This window comes from Marmota marmota, unplaced genomic scaffold, assembly GCF_001458135.2.
Source record: "Marmota marmota marmota unplaced genomic scaffold, marMar, whole genome shotgun sequence".
NCBI classification, from domain to species: domain Eukaryota; kingdom Metazoa; phylum Chordata; class Mammalia; order Rodentia; family Sciuridae; genus Marmota; species Marmota marmota.
In genome coordinates, this window is record NW_026000037.1 from 30,027,361 (window position 1) to 30,046,854 (window position 19,494).

General features: G+C 33.1%; 1 protein-coding gene across 1 annotated transcript in view; it reads right to left on the minus strand.

The window, feature by feature from the left end:
• Nucleotides 1-19,494, minus strand: part of Lrp1b (LDL receptor related protein 1B) — a 1,807,788-nt gene that overhangs the window by 274,015 nt on the left and 1,514,279 nt on the right. Inside the window, exons 44-47 of the mRNA XM_015479144.2 lie at nt 16,560-16,752; nt 15,851-15,976; nt 11,118-11,246; nt 6,998-7,117 (exon numbers count right to left, since the gene is read on the minus strand). Coding sequence (XP_015334630.1) covers nt 6,998-7,117; nt 11,118-11,246; nt 15,851-15,976; nt 16,560-16,752 — 568 coding nt within the window. The remainder of the gene's footprint in view (nt 1-6,997; nt 7,118-11,117; nt 11,247-15,850; nt 15,977-16,559; nt 16,753-19,494) is intronic.

A 19,494-nucleotide genomic window follows, 5' to 3' on the forward strand; every position in this document is an offset into this window, starting at 1 on the left:
AGAAGGAAGGAAGGGGAGGAGGAGGGGAGGAGGAGGAGGAAGGAAGGAAGGAAGGAAGGAAGGAAGGAAGGAAGGAAGGAAGGAAGGAAGGAAAAGAAAATAGAAGTTTGAAGGATTCTACACATATGGGGCTTTAAAAATAGTTGTCAGAAGCTCTGAAGTAGAATCAAAAGTAAAGAAGACATCATGAGAAGAGTAGAAAAGCGGAGCAAACTGAATAAAGTCTTAGATTGAATTTTGAGAAGAAGAAATAAATGAGAAAAACTCAGACTAAATGAAAAGAAACTATGACTGTCAAGTTGTGTAGAATGGTTAAGAGAGGATATTTAAACAAGACATGGGGTAGAATGAGACAGACATTATTACCCTGTATACATGTATGATTATGATTACACTACTGGAGTAACTCTGCACCAATTACAGCCAGAGGAATGAGAAGGTGTGCTTAATTTGTGTACAATGTGTCAAAATGCATTCTACTGTAAATTAATTAATATAATTAATTTTCTTAAAAGAGAAACATTGGGAAGGTATGGGATCAGAAGAGTGGAATGGAAAGAAGAAAATCCGTAGGGTGGATATTTTTTTATCTCCCCTTTTCCTAACTAAAAACAGGACTGATGAAATGTGGTGAGGGGAGTTCAGCTGTCCTATTATAGAGGGCAAACTTTGCAAACAGGAACTGATTGTCCCTTTAGGCTTAGTCATGTCTCCAGAGATTCCATGTCTTGGTATAGAGTTTAAGAACTTCTAGAGGGTTAATTGGGGTTAGCAGTGTCAATGGGATTGGACTATTAAGCCTCTATAGTGGAAGCAAGATGGAAGTGGGGACTAATATCTACTGTATTCATAGGCAAGGAAGGAGAATCCTTTGACAGGAGAAATCCATGGAAACAACAGGGACTTCACTAAATAATTAAACTAATGCCTCTTCCTTTCTGTTGCCTCATTTTCCTTACTTTGTTTTGGTCAGCAAAGTATTCAAACTTGTATCATCCTTAGGGTGATGTTGAGAAAGTACAATACTGGAATCTCTAATTTGTCAAGTGAATATGAAAGTTTTCTGACAATCTTCCCTCAGGCTTTTTCAGTTTTGTGAAAAAGAGAAAAAAAGAAAATAATTTGGTCTAAATAAAGATAAGCCAAGTGAGAAATACTAGACTTTTTTCCTCCAGATAGTCCAAAAGAAAAAGTTAGCTTACAAAAATATGAGGGAAAACATAGTGCATCCACATCAGGAATAGCAATGAGATAGTACAAAGAAAAAGATCTGACTGGGATTGTGGATCAAAAGTAGCAGTAAGCAAAAAAGTAAAACCACTCTCTTCTTCATATACTTCCTTAATTTTCCTATTTCTTCCACTTAATTTTACCATGTCAGATAAAATATTTAATGAGATGTGAAAGATGTAAAATCAATTGGTCTTTCTGTGGTTCTTTGGATGTTCCTTATAAATAACATAAATCAATTCTCTCTTCCAACTCCCCTAACCAAGCCTGTGGCAAAGGGAAGCTAACAAGAAAATAAATAAATAAATAAATTGTCTGTCTATCTCTATTTTGTTTACTTTCAAAGCACATCTTTTATTTATTTATTTAATTCGCTGCTTAGGTTCCCAGGGTAATGCAAACACAAAAGGAATGCCGAATTATTCTCTAGCCATATTTATCCTTTCCCTTTAGCTGTTGGTTGAGGAACCTTTCAGAGATTTACTATGAACTTAGGAAAACCTAAGAACACCAATTTCCTTTCCTTCAGTTATCTCAGAACTCCCAGCTCTCAGTCTCCCTAAAAGCATTCTGGTGGCCCAAGGAAATTCATATACTTCCCAAAGGAAGCAATTTAAACAGGGAAGAAGGTAAATCATGCATTCTCCCCAGATCTATTCACTCAACCTGTCACACATCCATAAGAGAAATACAAAATGACAACATTTTGAACAACTCTTCACATTCAGTCATGAAGGAAATACCTTTAAAGAAACAATAAATAAAGAATTGATGAGAATGTACTATTTCTTTTTCCTCCAAAAGAGAAGAAACCAAAAAATTATTCCTCATAACTTACATTTCCATTCTGTAAATAGACCCTGCCCTTGAGGAATTAAAATACAGTAATGTGTGCTATTGATGTATAAATTAAACAAGTGCTCAATGGCACATCAAATAATTTATAGATAGCTCTATCTTAGCCTTTCATTACAGCCTATCAAAATCCCCCTGCATTTATTCATTACTGACAATACTATATTTTTTTAATTCATTTTGTTTAGATTCAAAACTAGCAAGTGATTAGTACATGTTCATATATGTACAATAAAGCTCTGCATTCTGGTGATATATTGACCAGAGAGGGAATAAGTACAAGAGAATATTTGCAATGAGAATGCTTTTATGCACTTCCTGAGCCCATGTACATGCCTTTTCCGTCATTATCCTTCATGTGACAAAAAGCAGGTGGTTGGGCAGTACAAACTGAATCACTGATGGCTTATGGGGAATGAAAACTGAAGATTTACCTCTGTGGTTTGAAATGCACCCTACCAATGTGTTCACTATGTGAACAAATTTTAAGTGAGCAAAATATCAAACCTAGAAGATGCAACAAATGAGTAGACTTTCATTTACAAAGCTACCTATTTGTTTATCTGTAGGTGCTACTCCAATTAATTAAATGCACTAATTGCTAACAAGTAATGAAATATGTGCTAGGTGTCCATGAACAATTTTACAGTGAATTATCTGTATTTTAAAAGGAGAACTTCAAGGCTTATATTTTGTTTATTTTAAGATATCCAACTGCTACAATTTTTATACTATTTTCACAAAAGAAACGATGGTGACAGATCCTTGATTCATGAATCCATTGTTCTGGGACCACAAACATTGCTTTTATGGTTATTACATAGAAGCAAAGAGTTTAAACTAGAAGGTAGAAATGACATTTTGAGGTTTTTGTTGCTGTTCTGTAGCAGGTATTGATATCATTAAGTAGAATAAAATGGATCTTATAATACTTAGGACTTCAACAATCTACATAAGAATTCAATAAACCCCTACCATGTCCGAGGCACTACATTTCATAAACACAAACATACTAATTTATTTACCACTTTTGAAAAAAAATTTTTATTTCCTAGGAAGAAAATGAAATGTGGAATAAAATTGACCAAATTATAGTATATCCATGCATGACTATGTCACAACAAATTCCACTTTTATGTATAACTATAATGCACCAATAAAAAATAAATCAATAATTGTAGATCAAAGAATAGAATAAAAATATCAGGAAGAGGGAGATGAAAAAGCAAGGGGCATCATACTGGAGATCGAAATGGAGAAAAGTGTGTTATATGCTTACGACTATGTCAAAATGAACCCCCAAAATATGTAAAACTATAATGTGCTAATAAAAATATAAAAAGAGAAAAAAGGAAGCCTATAGTAACTTATTAGCTTTTGATGGTTTCTTGTGAAAAACATTTGCTTTTAGAATCTACTTTATATATTTTTGTTCTGTTCTTTTTCAAATTTTGCTTGATATTTTTAGCATTAACTGGTTCAATGCTGTTATGCTTTAGATATGAGGTGTTCTCCAAAAACTCACGGGTGAGACAATATAAGAAGGTTCAGACGAGAAATGAAATGATTGGGTTGTGAGAGTCTTAACACAGTAAGTGAACTAATCCATTGATAAGGATTAACTGAGTAGTAACTGAAGGTGGGTAGGATGGGGCTGGAGGAGGTGGGTACTAGGGCTGGGGCTTTGGAGTATATATTTTGTATCTGGAGAGTGGAGTCTCAAGTGAGTTGCTTCCCTCTACCTCACTCTTATTTTGAACCCTGAGAAATGGAGCCTACAGTCTGTGGACTGAGACTTCTGAACTCATGAGCCTCCAAATAAACTCTCCCCCCGCCCCCCGCTAAAATTGTTCTGGTCAGATCTTTTAGTCACAGGAGTGGAAAAACTGACTAAAACAAATGTCTTTAATACACCTTTGTCTTCTGCTTGTAAATAAAGGATAGACCTCTGAAATTGTGAGCCACCAATCAAACTATTTGTCCTCTATAATAGTTCTGGTTTGGTCTTTTAGTCACAGAAGTGAAAAAGCATTAAAGTCAAATGCTGGCCAAGAGTCAGACAGGGTAATATGAGAAGCATTCACCTCCCAACCTTCCAGACAGCTCTAAGATGACTTGCAAACATTCTTCTCTCTTCTTCAACACTGCACAGCCTTCTTTTCACAACCATACTTCATACTTTTCATCACTCTTTTCTACAATCGTAGCTATTCACTTTCTCTATTCCCTGAACATCCATTTTCTGCCTTAACTCAATGTGATCTGGCTTTCCCTCACCACTTCATTAAACTGTCTTTCATGAAGGTAGTTGAGAGATTGTCACTATTTACTAAGCATGATGAATGCTTGTAGTCCATGTCTACACTCTTACCCTCTTTGTAGCCTTTGAAATATAGAATGATCTTCATTTCTTGAGAAAATACTTTCTTACAAGAACCCTTCAACTACTGCTGTGCTTTACTTCTTTTTATGATCATCTTCTATTTTTTTAATTTCAGCAAGTAATTCTGATGCACTCTGCTAACACAACAGTCACTCTGTACACACTCCATGTTTTTTATTCTTTACTTAATGAATCCAAAATCAGTACTTCTTGTCTAAATCTACTATCTGAGCTCCAGAAGCCTATCCATCCAAGTGACTTTGGAACAGCTCCCTTTGACTGTCTACAAGTCTACAAGTGCTCCCACCCAAGAATGCATGTACTCTTCGTTATCCCCATTCTCCACACAAAAGAAAGGTCTAGAAAAATAATTAAACAAAAACACGTAATAATTTTACAACAGGTTAAAAATACCCTCCCCTGCTTCAAATTTTTGTATTCTTCTCCACCCCATGATTTTTCTGTTTATTACTCAGGAAGTTCTTACATGCCATCTTTTAAAGTGTTATCATATCTGTCTTCGCCCTCCTTAATCTTTGCTTTGGCTGTTTGTTGTAGCATCCCCACCCCCTTTTCTAAGTCTGATGTCAGTATTATAATTTTCATTTGTACAATAATACTTTTCCTTCCTTTTTAAAATTCTAATGTAAATTTGATCATATTGGCCATGCTTTGGCTTAAGACTTCTGTTGAGGTCAAGATAAAGCCTGTTCCTTAAAACGGGACATAATGCACTTCATGTTTTGTCCCCTTCCTTTAATGACTATAGTCTTTTTTCTTTCTTTCTTTTACCACTCTCCCATTTAAAATCCAAATAAATCAAAGAACTTGTATCTTTCAATATTAATGTCTCTACTTTGATCTGTTTTGATCTCTCCACCTTATTTAAACCTCAAGACTGAGATAAATTTAATGTTGTCTGTGAAATTTTGGAGGACACTTAAAAGTCAAAAAAAAGGTGTGTTCTTATGTGTGCAATCATAGCATTTTATATTCATCTACATCTGTTTACATGGCAACTTGTCACTTAGGGTTTGAACTTCGTAAAGGCAAGAGGTCCATATCTCATTAATTCAGTGTCTTAACACTTAATGCACTGCACTCACAAAAGTCTGTTCAATAGTGGACTTCTTAAAGAAAATTGCTTTGGAAATATTGATTGGGTCCAGATTTTAGAAAGCCTTAAATGTCAGACAAAAAAACAATGTTATTTATTATGTAAACATTGCTACTTGATTAGTGGTTCTAAATCAGGTCAATAATTCAAAAAAGAAAAAGCAAAGAACAAATGCCTATATGACATTTACTATATGTTAAGTATAATTCTGAGTATTTTATTATTTAATTTAATATTAATATTCTCCCTAAATCATTTTTTAGCTTACTGTTTGGGAAATTGAGGCATAGATTGTTTAGGTGTTTTATACAAAATAAGACAAAAAATGTTGATACTGGATTTTAATCAAGGTAATCTGGTTTAAATGTTCAGTAGTCACTGTGGGAAATGTTAAATAGTATTAGCATGATTAATAGCATTGGGAGGAATTTGAAAAAGTATAGGCAGGGAAAAGCATTAAATGGACATTCAACCCAGGCTTAAAATGGATGAACAGGAAAGATATTTTAAAGAATTGGGAGAGGTGAGAATGATTAGCCAAAGAGGAGACAAATATGTGGGAAGGAGGCATCACAGAGATAGCATTAAGGTTTCCAGTCAAATCATTAAGAAAATGAGATCATGAGTAAAACCAGATTGAGAAAAGGGAAGCACTTTGGATCTATAAATTTAGTATTACATATTTTGTCAAAAAAGTCCAAAGAACAGGCAGATTGAAATGTATTAGTGAGAAAAGACAAGAGTTTAAAAGTCAATGAAGCAGTTGAAATGAAAAAATAGTCATTACATTTAAATGCATTTTTAACTGACTTATAAAAATACCAAATGTCAATGGGGTACCATGTGATGTTTTGATATATTTACACATTTTATAAAGTATAATCTAGTCAAACATATTTAACTCCTTAGGCATTTATCTCTTCATGTGTGTGTGTGTGTGTGTGTGTGTGTGTGTTAAAAACTCAAAAATCCTCTGTTGGCTTTTTGAAACCCACATTGCATTATTATCTATAGTCATTCAACTGCACAGTAGTGCACCAGAACTCCTTGCTCCTAACTAAATGCGTATTAGTACCCATAGAACAACCTTTCTCTTTCCCTTTCCTCTTCTTCTCTCCCTGGCTTTTAGTAACAAATATTCTACTCTCAACTTCCCTGAGCTCAACTATTTTACATCCCACTGATGAGTGATATCATGAAGAACTCATCCCTCTATGCCTGGCTTATTTCACATAACATAATAATCTCCAGTTCCATTATAATATCATTTACTAAAATATAGTCCATATATGTTATTAGGTATTACAAACCTTGTTGCCCACTACAACAAATTTTGGAAAAGTTTAAGGCAGACTTATTATAAAAATATTATTGGGTAATGCAAAAATAAAAAAGAAAGAAAGAAAATTTACCTTTACAGTCTAATTCATCAGAGTTGTCTCCACAATCATTTTCACCATCACATAACTTGCCATGAAGGATGCAACGACGATTGTAGCAAGGCTTAAAACCTCTTCGACAGCTTCTATTTTCTTATAAATAAAAGTAGAAAGTCATACTTAGAGGTCACATAGAAACACTTTTACAAGATGAAAATCACAGAGATTTCACTCATAATGACTGGATTTGGCTGTATAAAACAAGTACTGTGCATGTAGTATTAAAGGACTGGATATAATAGTCACCAAACCAAGGAGTAGTTCATTTAGTTAAGACCTTTTTCACTCAGTGTTTCAGAGTTGGAGATATCCTAAAAATTACACCCAAAATATTGTCCTCTCACTCACACTGTTGTCAACTATCATAGGAATAAACATATATCACATATTAAATTCAGAAGAAATAAATATCTACCTCAAAAATAACAAAAACATCCCAGTGTTCATCATCCAACTCCTTTGCTTCTGCAAAGGCTTTGTATAAAAAAAAAAAAATAGAAAAGCAGAAAATTATGTATTCCAGAATTATTAGGCCAAAGAGTCACCTAAATATCAATAAATTTCTTTTATGATTATGCTCAAACTGTCTGTTCAATTTCCGAAGAAGATGAATTATCTTCTGAATTCTATTTACCTTAATGAAGGTCTTCTGACATTCTCTTATTTGGGGCAGAAGTTACTACTACTAATAATAGCTGTCATCTTCTGAATACTAAATTTTTGCTAAAATCTGTGTTGAGTATAAGTAAATATACACTTGCTCATTTAATGGTCTCTATCACTATTAGATCTACTTAGTTGCTGTAAAAAACAAAAAGACAGGGGCTGGAGATGTGGCTCAAGCGGTAGCACGCTCGCCTGACATGCACGTGTTGCTGGGTTCAATCCTCAGCACCACATACAAATAAAGATGTTGTGTCTGCCGAAAACTAAAAAATAAATATTAAAAAATTCTCTCTCTCTCTTAAAAAAAAAAAAAAAAAAAAAAAGATAAGTGAGCTGTGTTGACCATTCTAGTCACAGAACAAAACGTTTGGGAACATAGATTTAATCTCAGGTATGATTTTAAAGCCCATTCCAGGGCTTTAAGATTTAAATTTAATTTAACTTAAAATTAAAACCTCTCAATACAACTCAAGGAAATAAAAAAGTAGTAATAAACCAAACTTTCAAATGGAAGTAGGAAAAAAAGAACAAAAATGAGAGTATAATAAAGGAAATGGAGACTAAAGAAAAAAGAATACAATATACAACCCCATACCAGGCATTGACTCACAGGGCAACTCTAGCTCTGACAGCATTTTTGTGTGACTCATGAGCTAATAATGGTTTTTACCACCATATCAGCCCTATAAGAAATATTTAAGGGAATCCTACACTAGAAGATAAAGGATAATAACTACCATCACCAACACATGAGAAAGTACAAAACTCAATAATAGAACAGATATACAAAAGATAAAAAGAGGCCCAAACCCCACTGACACAAAAAATCAACAAAGCACAAAAATGAAGAAGAGGAAGAAAGGAACAAAGCCCACATAAAGCAATTGATAATAAATTGAACAGGACAACAAAAACATTTTCTTACTTATCAATAGTAACATTGAATAAAAGATATGGGATTCCCCAATTAAAAGATATAGACTTGTTAAATGGACTAAAAAAAAGAGAGACACAATTATATGCTGCTTACAAAATAAAAAAAAAATTCATTATATCAGTAAAGACACACATAGCTTGAAAGTGAAGAAGTGAAAAAAAAAGATATAACATGCAAATAGAAACAAAAAGCAAGAAGGAATAACTATATATGTGTATTAGATAAATAGACTTAAAATACAAAATATAAAAATAGTCAAGGTAACTATATAATGATAAAGATACCCATTCAACAGGAGAAGTAACAATTGCAAATATCTATGCATTCAATAGTAGAGCAACTAATTATGTAAAGCAAACATTATTAGTTCTCAAGGGACCTACAAATTCTAATACCAGGATTTAAGCATCTTACTTTCATCAAAAGACACATCATCCAGACAAAAACATCAAGAAAGAAACATTGGGGTTCAATTATACCATCAATCAATGGCCTTAACAGACATTTACTGAACATTTCACTCAAAAGTTTCAGAATTCATGTTCTTCTCACCAGCACTTGAAACATTCTCCAGGACAGACCATATGTTAGGCCACAAAACAACTCTGAACAAATTAAAATAATTAAAATCATACCACACATCTTCTCAGAACACAATGGAATAAAACTAGAAATCTACAAGAGAATCTTTAAAAATTATACAAATACATAGAAATTAAACAACATTCTGTTGCACAACCAATAGGTCAATTAAGCAATGAAATGGGAAATGTAAAAATGTTGAAATCGATGACAACAAAATGCTCTGACCCATAAAATACATCAAAAGTAATATTAATAGGGCAGTTTATAGCAACAAAGTGCCTATGTCAAAAAATGTAGAAGAACTTAAAATTAAAACCTATCAATACAACTCAAGGAACTACAAAAGTGAGAATAAACCAAACCTCTAACTGAAAGAAGGAAAGAAAAACAAAAATAAGAGAATAAAGAATACGAAGACTAAAGAAAAAAATACAATATGCATCTAACAGGGGATTATTAGCCAGAAATGAAAAAGAACTCAAAAAACTCAACGGGGAAAAAAAAAAATATATATATATATAATTTAAAAATACATACAAATGGCCTACAAGTATATGAAAAAGTGCTCAACATCACTAATCATCAGGGGAATGCAAATCAAAACCACCATGAGTTATCCTCTCACCCCAATTAGAATGACAATTATCAAAAAGAGAAAATATAACAAATGCTAGTCAGGGTGTGGGAGAAAAGGAAAATCTCCAACATTGTTGGCAGGAGTGTAAATTATGGAAAACATTATGGAGCTTCCTTTAAAAATCTGGAAATGGAGCTATCATTTGATCCAGCAATCCCACTATTGAGCAAATATACTAGGAAATTTAAATCAGCATGTTGGAGAGATATCTGCACTAGCACATTTATTCATAGTAGCCAAGATATGGAATCAACTAAGGTGTCCGTTGATGGGTGAACAGATAAATAAAATGCAGCACATATATACAATGATATATTTTTCTCAGTCTTAAAGAATGAAATCTCACAATTTGCAGTAACATGATGTAACAAGAGGACATTAGGAGAAATAAATCAGACACAGAAAGACAAATATCACATATTCTTACTTATACGTGGAAATTACAATTTCTCAAAGTAGCAGAGAAAAATAATAGTGGCTACCAGAGACTAGGTAGGGATCAGTAGAGGAAGGGTTGGAAAATGATGGTTGATGGATGTAGGGATACAGTTAGAACATTAGGAACAACTTCTAATGTTCTATAAGACTATAGGATAACTCTGGTTGACAACAATTCATTACATTTCAAAATAGCACAAAGGTAAATTTCTTGGAAAAATACAGCAGCATTTTTTTTCCTAGGGTAGAAAAGCCATTCTCCTCTTCTGAAGGAGCTATAGATTGAGTATTACTTGGTGTCATCAACAGAGGCACATCTGGTGACAGCCATACTTGATGAGGATCACACCTAAAGCAATTGACCTCTGTACCAAAGAATACTAGCCTCTGTGCTAATCCTAGCAACATAGAGTGAACAAGACTGATTCCAAGCCCACCACATGCTATTGACTGGAGGTGGACCTTTGCTATAGAATAAGACTACAATATCCAAAATCACTGATATTTCTGATTAACATTTTAAAGAAAGCCTAATGCCTACTGCTAAAGATAAATCACAAAGCTGTTTAAAAAATAGGTTTCTACTTTGATTTAATTTGCACTTCATGGATGAAAATCCATGAGAAAATTCTTCAAGGAATATCATGGTTACTAGATAGGAAATAAGGTGCCTCATTTTAACACAAGCAGAGACAAATCAAATTCCTTAGACCTACAGATTAATGAGAAAGATAAATTTTACATTTTTTTAAAAAGGAAGGCAAATAAAAATTATAAGAAGAATCAGAAACTGTACTCTGTAATGATCAAGTCACATATTGGACACTTACCACAGTAAAGCAGTTTTTCATCTGACTTATCCTTACAATGAGGAATACCATCACAGGTGAGCTGGTAGTCGATGCATTCACCATTTCCACACTCAAATTCAGAATAAATGTTGCAAGAGGAATTTTTAGCTGAAATAAAAAGAAGTCAATATTTTGGGTGATGTTAAACATTTTTCAATACCATGACTATTTTATTCCTTAATCAAACATAAACTACAATTGTTATAAATGTAAAATTCAATGAAGAGAAATGCTTGATGGAATTTTTGATTAAACTTACCAGAAACTTTTTTTATTCTTACTCTCATTTGTTTTTACAATTTGTTTTGGGGGCATTGCATGACTATTTCTTTTATGCCTATTTGTGTATTAAATACTATTTAGTTTTTGCATATGTGTGCAGGGAATGAGTAGTATAAATTCAAATGACTGTGCAACTAGATTAACAATGTGTATGTTTTGTGTATGTGTGTGTGTGTGTGTGTGTGTGTGTGTTTCTGGAGATAGAACCCAGGTCTGTAAACATGCCAGGCAAATGCTCTGCCACTAAGCCATATTCCCTGTTCCTAGTAGTCTATTTTAAAAGTAAATGTTTACAAAGAGTTAGGTAAATAGTTTTGTGCATACTGATAGTGGTTTTTATATTTTTTGTTAGAATCTATTATATATTCAATACATTGAAATTTTACAGCAAGAGGGTGCACCCTTTTTTTAATGCCAGACTTGAAATCATCTCAATCAAATGAATGCCCACACTTGTCCCTACTTCTAACTTGGGCTTCTTCACCAACTTTCTTTTTTGTTTGTTTTTGTCTTAAAATATACATGAAAGTAGGGTGTATTTTGACATATTATACAAACATCTGGTGCCACCCCTATAATTTTGATCCCATTCCTTGATTGAACATGATGTGGAATTACACTGGTTGTGTATTCATATATGAGCATAGGAAAGTTATGTCCAATTCATTCTACTGTCTTTACTATCCCCATCTCTCCTCCCTTCCCTTAATTCCCTTTTGTCTAATCCAATTAACTTCTGTAATGTTCAATCATAGCATTTTATATGCATCTTCATCTGTTGACACCAACTACCTTTGGTTGAAACCTCAGTAGCCAATTCTGTCCTTCAGAAGAAGGATATAGCTAAAATCATCATCATTAGCTTCTTGCCTCATTCATGTATGTGGGAAAAACTAAGGAACAAGTTCTCTCTTCCTGTCACACATGACCAGCATGTACTACTTAAAATGCATAGGAATCCATGGGATGTGCTGGTAGAATGCAATGATAATCTAAAAAGCATGTATACCTAAAGTTTATGGACACCAACTGAACACTGTCATATTGTCCCATTTCTAAGTTTCATAGTTTCCATAAAAATTAGGATTCTTTTGTTTCGTTTTGTTTTTAATGTGGTTCACTTGAATTGTAAGCATAGGGCAACCATTAAAAAATGTGGAAAAAAACCCTCTCCTACAAGTTAGTTTTATGTTGACAATACCAGCCAGCACATGATCTATATTTTTAAGGGTCTCTATTTTGGAAAACGAACTCATTTTTACTTTTACAAATACACTTATTAGTAAGTTTTCAGAGTTCAATTTTTGGGATGTGCTCCATGCTTGCGTATACTCACTCTACAACTTATTGAAATAATTGTACTTTGAAAGCAAGTCATATGGTGGAGGTAATTAGAATTCATTAATCTTTGCAGGAGGTAAAGCTTAATTTTAGAATTCACTATAAATTTTTTTAATATTTATTTTTCAGGTGTAGATGGACACAACACAATGCCTTTATTTATTTTATTTTTTCTGTGGTACTGAGGACCGAACCCGGGTCCCGCCCGTGCTAGGTGAGCGCTATACCACTGAGCCACAATCTCAGCCCCTCACTATAAAATTTTTGAGGCTTTTTTTTGAGGAATATTTGATTAAAGAGCCTCTAATACCATTGAAATTTCAGTACTTCATTTTCTTATAATTTTTGAATTCAACTAGCATTTAACACATTTTTATACCCATGTGTTTGTCTAAGACTACTAATTTAACTCTTTCAATAACATTTTCTAAATATTATTTTTTTTCTTGGTGCATTATAAACTCCACTGGTCAGTGAGTAGCAAAGGCGGAACATAATTTTAAAGAAGGTAATAAAGATATAAAAATTGTTAAATTAAAAGGAAAAAGTACTACAAAGGGAGCTAACATCACTCGGAATAATCACCTTAGATCGTGAGCTTAGCAAAATTCAGATACTCACTGCAAGCTTATTGGCATTCTTGACTTATTTTGCCTATTTTAAGGATAATCTATTCATTTCTCCTGTCCAATAAAAAGAAAAACTGCTGTGATGGAAAATGCCATATTTATAGTGTTTTTTTTTAAAGAGAGAGAGAAAGAGAGAGAATTTTTTAATATTTATTTTTTAGTTTTCTGTGGACACAACATCTTTGTTTGTATGTGGTGCTGAGGATTGAACCCGGGCCCTTCGCATGCCAGGCGATCGCGCTACCGCTTGAACCACATCCCCAGCCCCCATATTTATAGTTTTGTAATTATAACTTCTGGGGGGAAATTAAAGTATACACTTATCTATCTATTTATTTATTTATTTATTACAGTAATGGGGTTTGAACCCAAGGATACTCTTATCACTGAGCTACAATTCCAGCCTTTTATTTTTTCTTTTGAAACAGGGTCTTGCTAAATTGACAAGGCTGGCCTTGAACTTGTGATCCTCTTTCCCTAGTCTCCCTAGTCCCTGATATCACTATTATAGACTACAGTACTAAACTCCCATTCTTTTTCAATTATGCAAAATTCAATATAGTATGGGTGTACTTCTTGCTCAGGTGAGTTCATTTCGTAAAATTATATTGAATATTTTCTGTTTCTGTCTAGAAACAAAAATGTGGTTTAGCTAACATTCTCCTACAAACATTTACTTAAAAATTATGTTTGTTACTCTTTTTTTCTGTTTTGGATGTTGATAAGGTTATCAATGTTGATTCTAAAGGAACTACGTAACTGCCTAATCTTTTGTCTTTTGTCCACAGTTACGACAAAAAAAAAAAAATGATTTTCCTCCTTTGCCCTCAGGAAGGTGTTTGTAAATGGCCTTTTACCCCTTTTATGATGCTATTAACATTCAGAAGGGACTCCAGGTGAGCTCATTCAGGTATGAACACAGATGTACCAGAAACATTCTCATATTTCAAAGATGGATTTCACAAAAAGAAGCTTACAGTTACTTTCCAATCTCTCCACTGGAACACAGGATTTCAGCATAAATGTGCAATGGATACAGTCTTTCTCTATAACAATTTGTCACCCCTGAGGAATCCTGTATCACTCTAGAGTTCTATGAGAATGCAACTGTGCTTGTTTAAAATGATGTTTTTCTGACTGATTTATTTCCTCTCATAGATAGAGAGAAGCAGTTGGCTTAGTAGGCACAGTTGTATATAGACTATTTTGCAGCCATAGGCCTCCACTGTATACAAATAAGCCTTGCTGTTTTGACCAAAGTCAGTGCTTTGACACTAGCCTGCAGTGACCTGTGAAGGAAACATGGGTGATTCTAATGCATGACTAACATTCCAGGTTTACAGACGACATCAGATACAGATCATTAGAAATGAAATCAGGAAGGAAAATTGAGAGTTTAAGCCATTGCTTGAACAATCCAGGGAAGTGTTAGGTGACCAAAAACAAAAGCGGGGACGGGGGATTTGTGGCCTGAATTACTAAAGTTGACTATCTGCATTTACATTCACTGATTCTCTCATTTGCTTTGGCAAAGTCTTAAACAAAACAACTTCTCTCAATTTTGCTAAGAGGTATGCTTTTGGGTTACAGTACCAATTTGCAAAGTGATACAGTACACAACAGGTCAAAGAGAAGATCCTCCTGCTGATTGAAGATTAGAAAAAGACTGAAGATAAATATGAAAATACTTATTTTATAATGTAAATATATCTAGCTCTGCTTATCTTCTATGATAAAAAGATGAGGATATAAGTGAGGAAAATTTTCAAATCAACATATTGAGAGTGAGTTGATCAATTTCTAACAAGATGATTCTCATTCTACCTTTCTCATATAGAGATAGTCTTAATGTTAAGGGGAAATTAACATTTTTTATGTTGCTTGCTAATTTTTCACAGCCATATCGGAATACTTGAACCGTTATTTATTTTGGAAACAGTTTTGGAAACCTAGCTGTTAATAAGTGTATATTGTAATGATACTAATTAAAGATTGTAATGCCTTTGGGAAGCATAAACATCGTGCAAGACTGCAATGTTACATTCTTAATTAACAGTTTGGAAATTATTACAAATAAGCTGCATGAGCCATTCCCTCTCATTTACATACTGTGATGGACTGTGAGTGGTTTTACTGCAAGACTACGGATATAGTACCTATATTCCAGTTTATTTCAGCTTTAATTAATTTTGTAATTGACTGATTCTCACAAAGTCACAGCTACAAGTTTTCAGATGCTCATGTGTGTTGGTATTTCTGTAGCTCCAACACCTTCCAGTTCATAATCACCAAGGGGCTGTGTTTGATACTCTCTGAGTTCTTACAAGAGAAAGATAAACCAGCTTAACTTCTAATATTGGAGGATATTATGATTTCATGAGTACATTTGAATCATTTCGGTAGATAAATATGCTATTCTGAGCAGACAAGTCATATTACATCATGTTTGTCTTTACTTACTCACACATCTGTTGTCATCTAGCAATATTCGGTCCCCCCTACAGGAACAATTCACTCTCCCATCAGGGGTTAAAAGGCAGAGGTCATGGCAACCCCCATTCAATAATGCACATGGAGAAAGTTCACCTGCAATGAAGAGGCGTTATTGGCAAAATTTCATATTGAGTACCTATTCTATGTCAGATACAGATTAATAGAAAGATATCGAACAGCTCTGATCTCTCAAAGATATAACAACATTTCAGGACTTTTGAAAATCCAAACTTTCTGAATGATAACTACATTAGAAAAATATATAACACAAATCTTTCTACTGGATTTGTCAAGGATACCATGGTCTCAAATGAAACAGTCCCAGTAGGAACCAAAAATGATAATGCAAACTGCAATTTTGTGAGTACCACAGTGATTGAAGGATTTTTAAGCCCGATACAAAGCTTATATAGAAGTATCATTATTCTGGAACCAACTCAGTCTGAATATTCAGATATGAGGAGTATCAGACAGTGGAATAAAGCTCCAGACACAAATAATTGTTCCTCTGGTGATAAGGCATTTTCAAAGTTACTTAAATATTTCAGGGGATTTCTGTATATCGAAGAGTCTAATCCTGAACACTGGTCTGTAGAACTAAGAGAAAACAAAAATCCACTGATAATTTTTGAGAGATTATATCATAAAATTAGGACTTTTTTCTATTGTAACTTACAGCTATTTGTGTCATTGGCAACAGCTATGATTCCCATTGGTTGGTGTGGAATATCAGATCGAAGAATCTTTGTGTCTCCTCCTGTGTACTTGTTGGAACGCAGGATAGCTCTTCTTCCCCAGTCTGACCAGAAGATGTAATTGTCATAAACTGCCAGACTAAGGAAAGTCCCTGGCCCAGATTTAACAATCACCTGGAATAAATTAAAATGTTTTTACAGTGAAAAGACAGGTATTCATATATCCACATATACTTGTGCTCAAAAAAAAAAAAAAAGGATTTAAGATGAATTGAATGTAATCAATTAAAATTATCAGATAAAAATATCATACACTAAATGGATTGTTATAATACACTTTATAGTTTATTTTAAATGTTTAATCATCTTTAGTATTGTCATGTGTTTATTTAATATTTCTATTGCTCAGGATTAGTATCTCTAATCCACAATTTTTATACACAAAGTAGTTTCAGATTTCTTCAGATTTGGGAATATTTGCATACAAATATGGAAATAGGACCTGTATCTAAACACAAATTTCATTACTGTTTCATGCATAAAGACATAGCCCAAAGTTGGTTCCATACAATATTTTTTTTTTTTTTTACCATGCCCATGTTGCTACTGCAACCAATCATGTAATGTCATTGTGGAATTTCTCCTATGTAGCATTATGTCCATGTTCAAAAAGTTTGAGATTTTGGAGTATATCATTTTTGACTTGTGAGTTAGGGATGCTTCACCTGTAATTTTATTTAATCATTTAATTTGTATAAACAATTGGATTTTTCAGTAGTATAAACCAAAATCATCAAGTCAAATTATGAGAATAACATTACCAAAAACATTCAGTAAGGAATCACCAGTCACATAGCAGACACTTATCAAATTCTTGGAACTTCCTATGGAATATTCAGAATAATAAGGTCCAGGTTCTTCTTGCAGAAGCTTACAACATGAGCAATTAAAACAGGTAAATATATTCTGGCAATAAAATTGAACAATGAAGACCAAATTTTCAGACCAAGATGAATTAAGAGGGCCCATATTTGTTTTACAAAACCAACTTAGAATATCATAAAAATACATGAAGCAAAATTTATTAATGCTTTGGATATCAGAAAAGGCAGTAATTCCTCAATAAAAGAAAACAAATGATATATATTCCATGGCAGACACAATTAGCATGGAGGAACCCAAACAAAACCCAAAGAACTTTCTGAGTGAGATTATGGAAAGGCAGAATTATGACAGGACAGAGGCTAGATCTCATAAGGCAGGAATTGGAAAAGAGAGCTCAGTGGTGCACAGGTGCTCCTGGGCACTCAGCTAGGCACTGGCAAGTGCACACACATGCCAGTTGGTAAAGAAGCCAGGAGACAGCTACAGAGAGTACCAAAGTTGGCACATGTCTGGTAACCATGTCTTTCAATAGGAGCTAGCTGTAAAAACACACTGATTAATGGGTTTGAGTTGAGTCCTTGGAAGTCTTACTGCAGCAGTGAAAAATAATTAACCCTAGACTAAACTGTGTTCTCATCCTAGCAAACCATTAAAGCAAGACATGAAAGAATGAAACTCACTCCAAGTAGCTTCACTATCTCTCAAAGTAAAGCTCAGTAATTTTCAAGGTAATGTGAAAATTTATACCAGTAAATTACATTGCAAAAAAGAAGAAAATTCTTAAATCAATAACCTCAATTTCTACCTTAAGAAACTAAAAGAAAAGGAACTAATCCCAAAATTAAGAAGAGAAGGAACAAAGATCAGAGGGAAATCAAAGAAGTTAAAAGAGAGGGAGAGAGAGAGAAAGAAACTATACAGAAAAGTCAAATTTAAAACATCCATTCTTTGAGATCAACAAAACATATAATGCCTCAGGAAATGATGTGATTTATGCCAGTAATACTTATTGATATAAGATTTTTTAAAAAATCAAAAAATAAAAATATTTCACTATTTTTAGTACACTAAAAAATAAAAATCATGTGAATATCTCAATAGGTACAGAAGAATTTTAATTCCTGAAAAACCCTCAGAATAGAAATATGAACAGAAATAAAGCAGGAACAAGGAAGTAAGGACCACTCTCCCTCATTTTATTCAATGTTATTCTGGATTCTAACCAGTATAACAGGGAAAGAAAGAAAAGAAAAGAAAGGCACATTGTAAGATAAAAATCCAAACTTCATTATTTGCAGATGACAAAATTCTTTACATAAAATCCTGAGTATCTACAAAAACTAAGTAAACAAATAAAAATATGCTGTAACTGTGAATACAGTTGCAAGATATGACATTGATAAAAAATCAATTGTATGTTTCATAATTATAATGAATAGTTAGAAATTAAACTTTTTAACATTTTTATAACAGTATTATGATTATGAAATATGTGTAAATATGAAAAATATGTATACAAAGAGAACTGCAAAATGTTGCTAACAAAAATTAATAAAACACAAAATAAAGAAGTATCTCTTGTTCTTTTTATAGTAAAATACAGTTAAAATGTCATTTCTCCTTAAATGAATATGCTAAATGTATTTTTTCAATAAAAATCATGCAGATATTTTGTATAAATTTAAAAGCTGCTTCCAAAACTTTTGTAAAATGCCAAAGATCTAAAATTGTAAAAAAAAAAAAAATGTTGGAGGACTTATATTATCTTATTTAAAGTATTACAACAAGATAGTTATTAAGACACTATAGGAAAAATTATAACTCAACATCATAAAAGCCATATATGACAAACTCAAGGCGAACATCATTCTAAATTTAAAAAAAAATAAATAAAACTGAAAACATTACCTCTAAAAACAATAACAAGATAGGGATGCCTTCTTTCACTACTCTATTCAAAATAGTCTTCAAATCTCTAGCCAGAGCAATTAGGCAAAAAAAAAAAAAAAAAAAAAAAAAAAAAAATAAAAA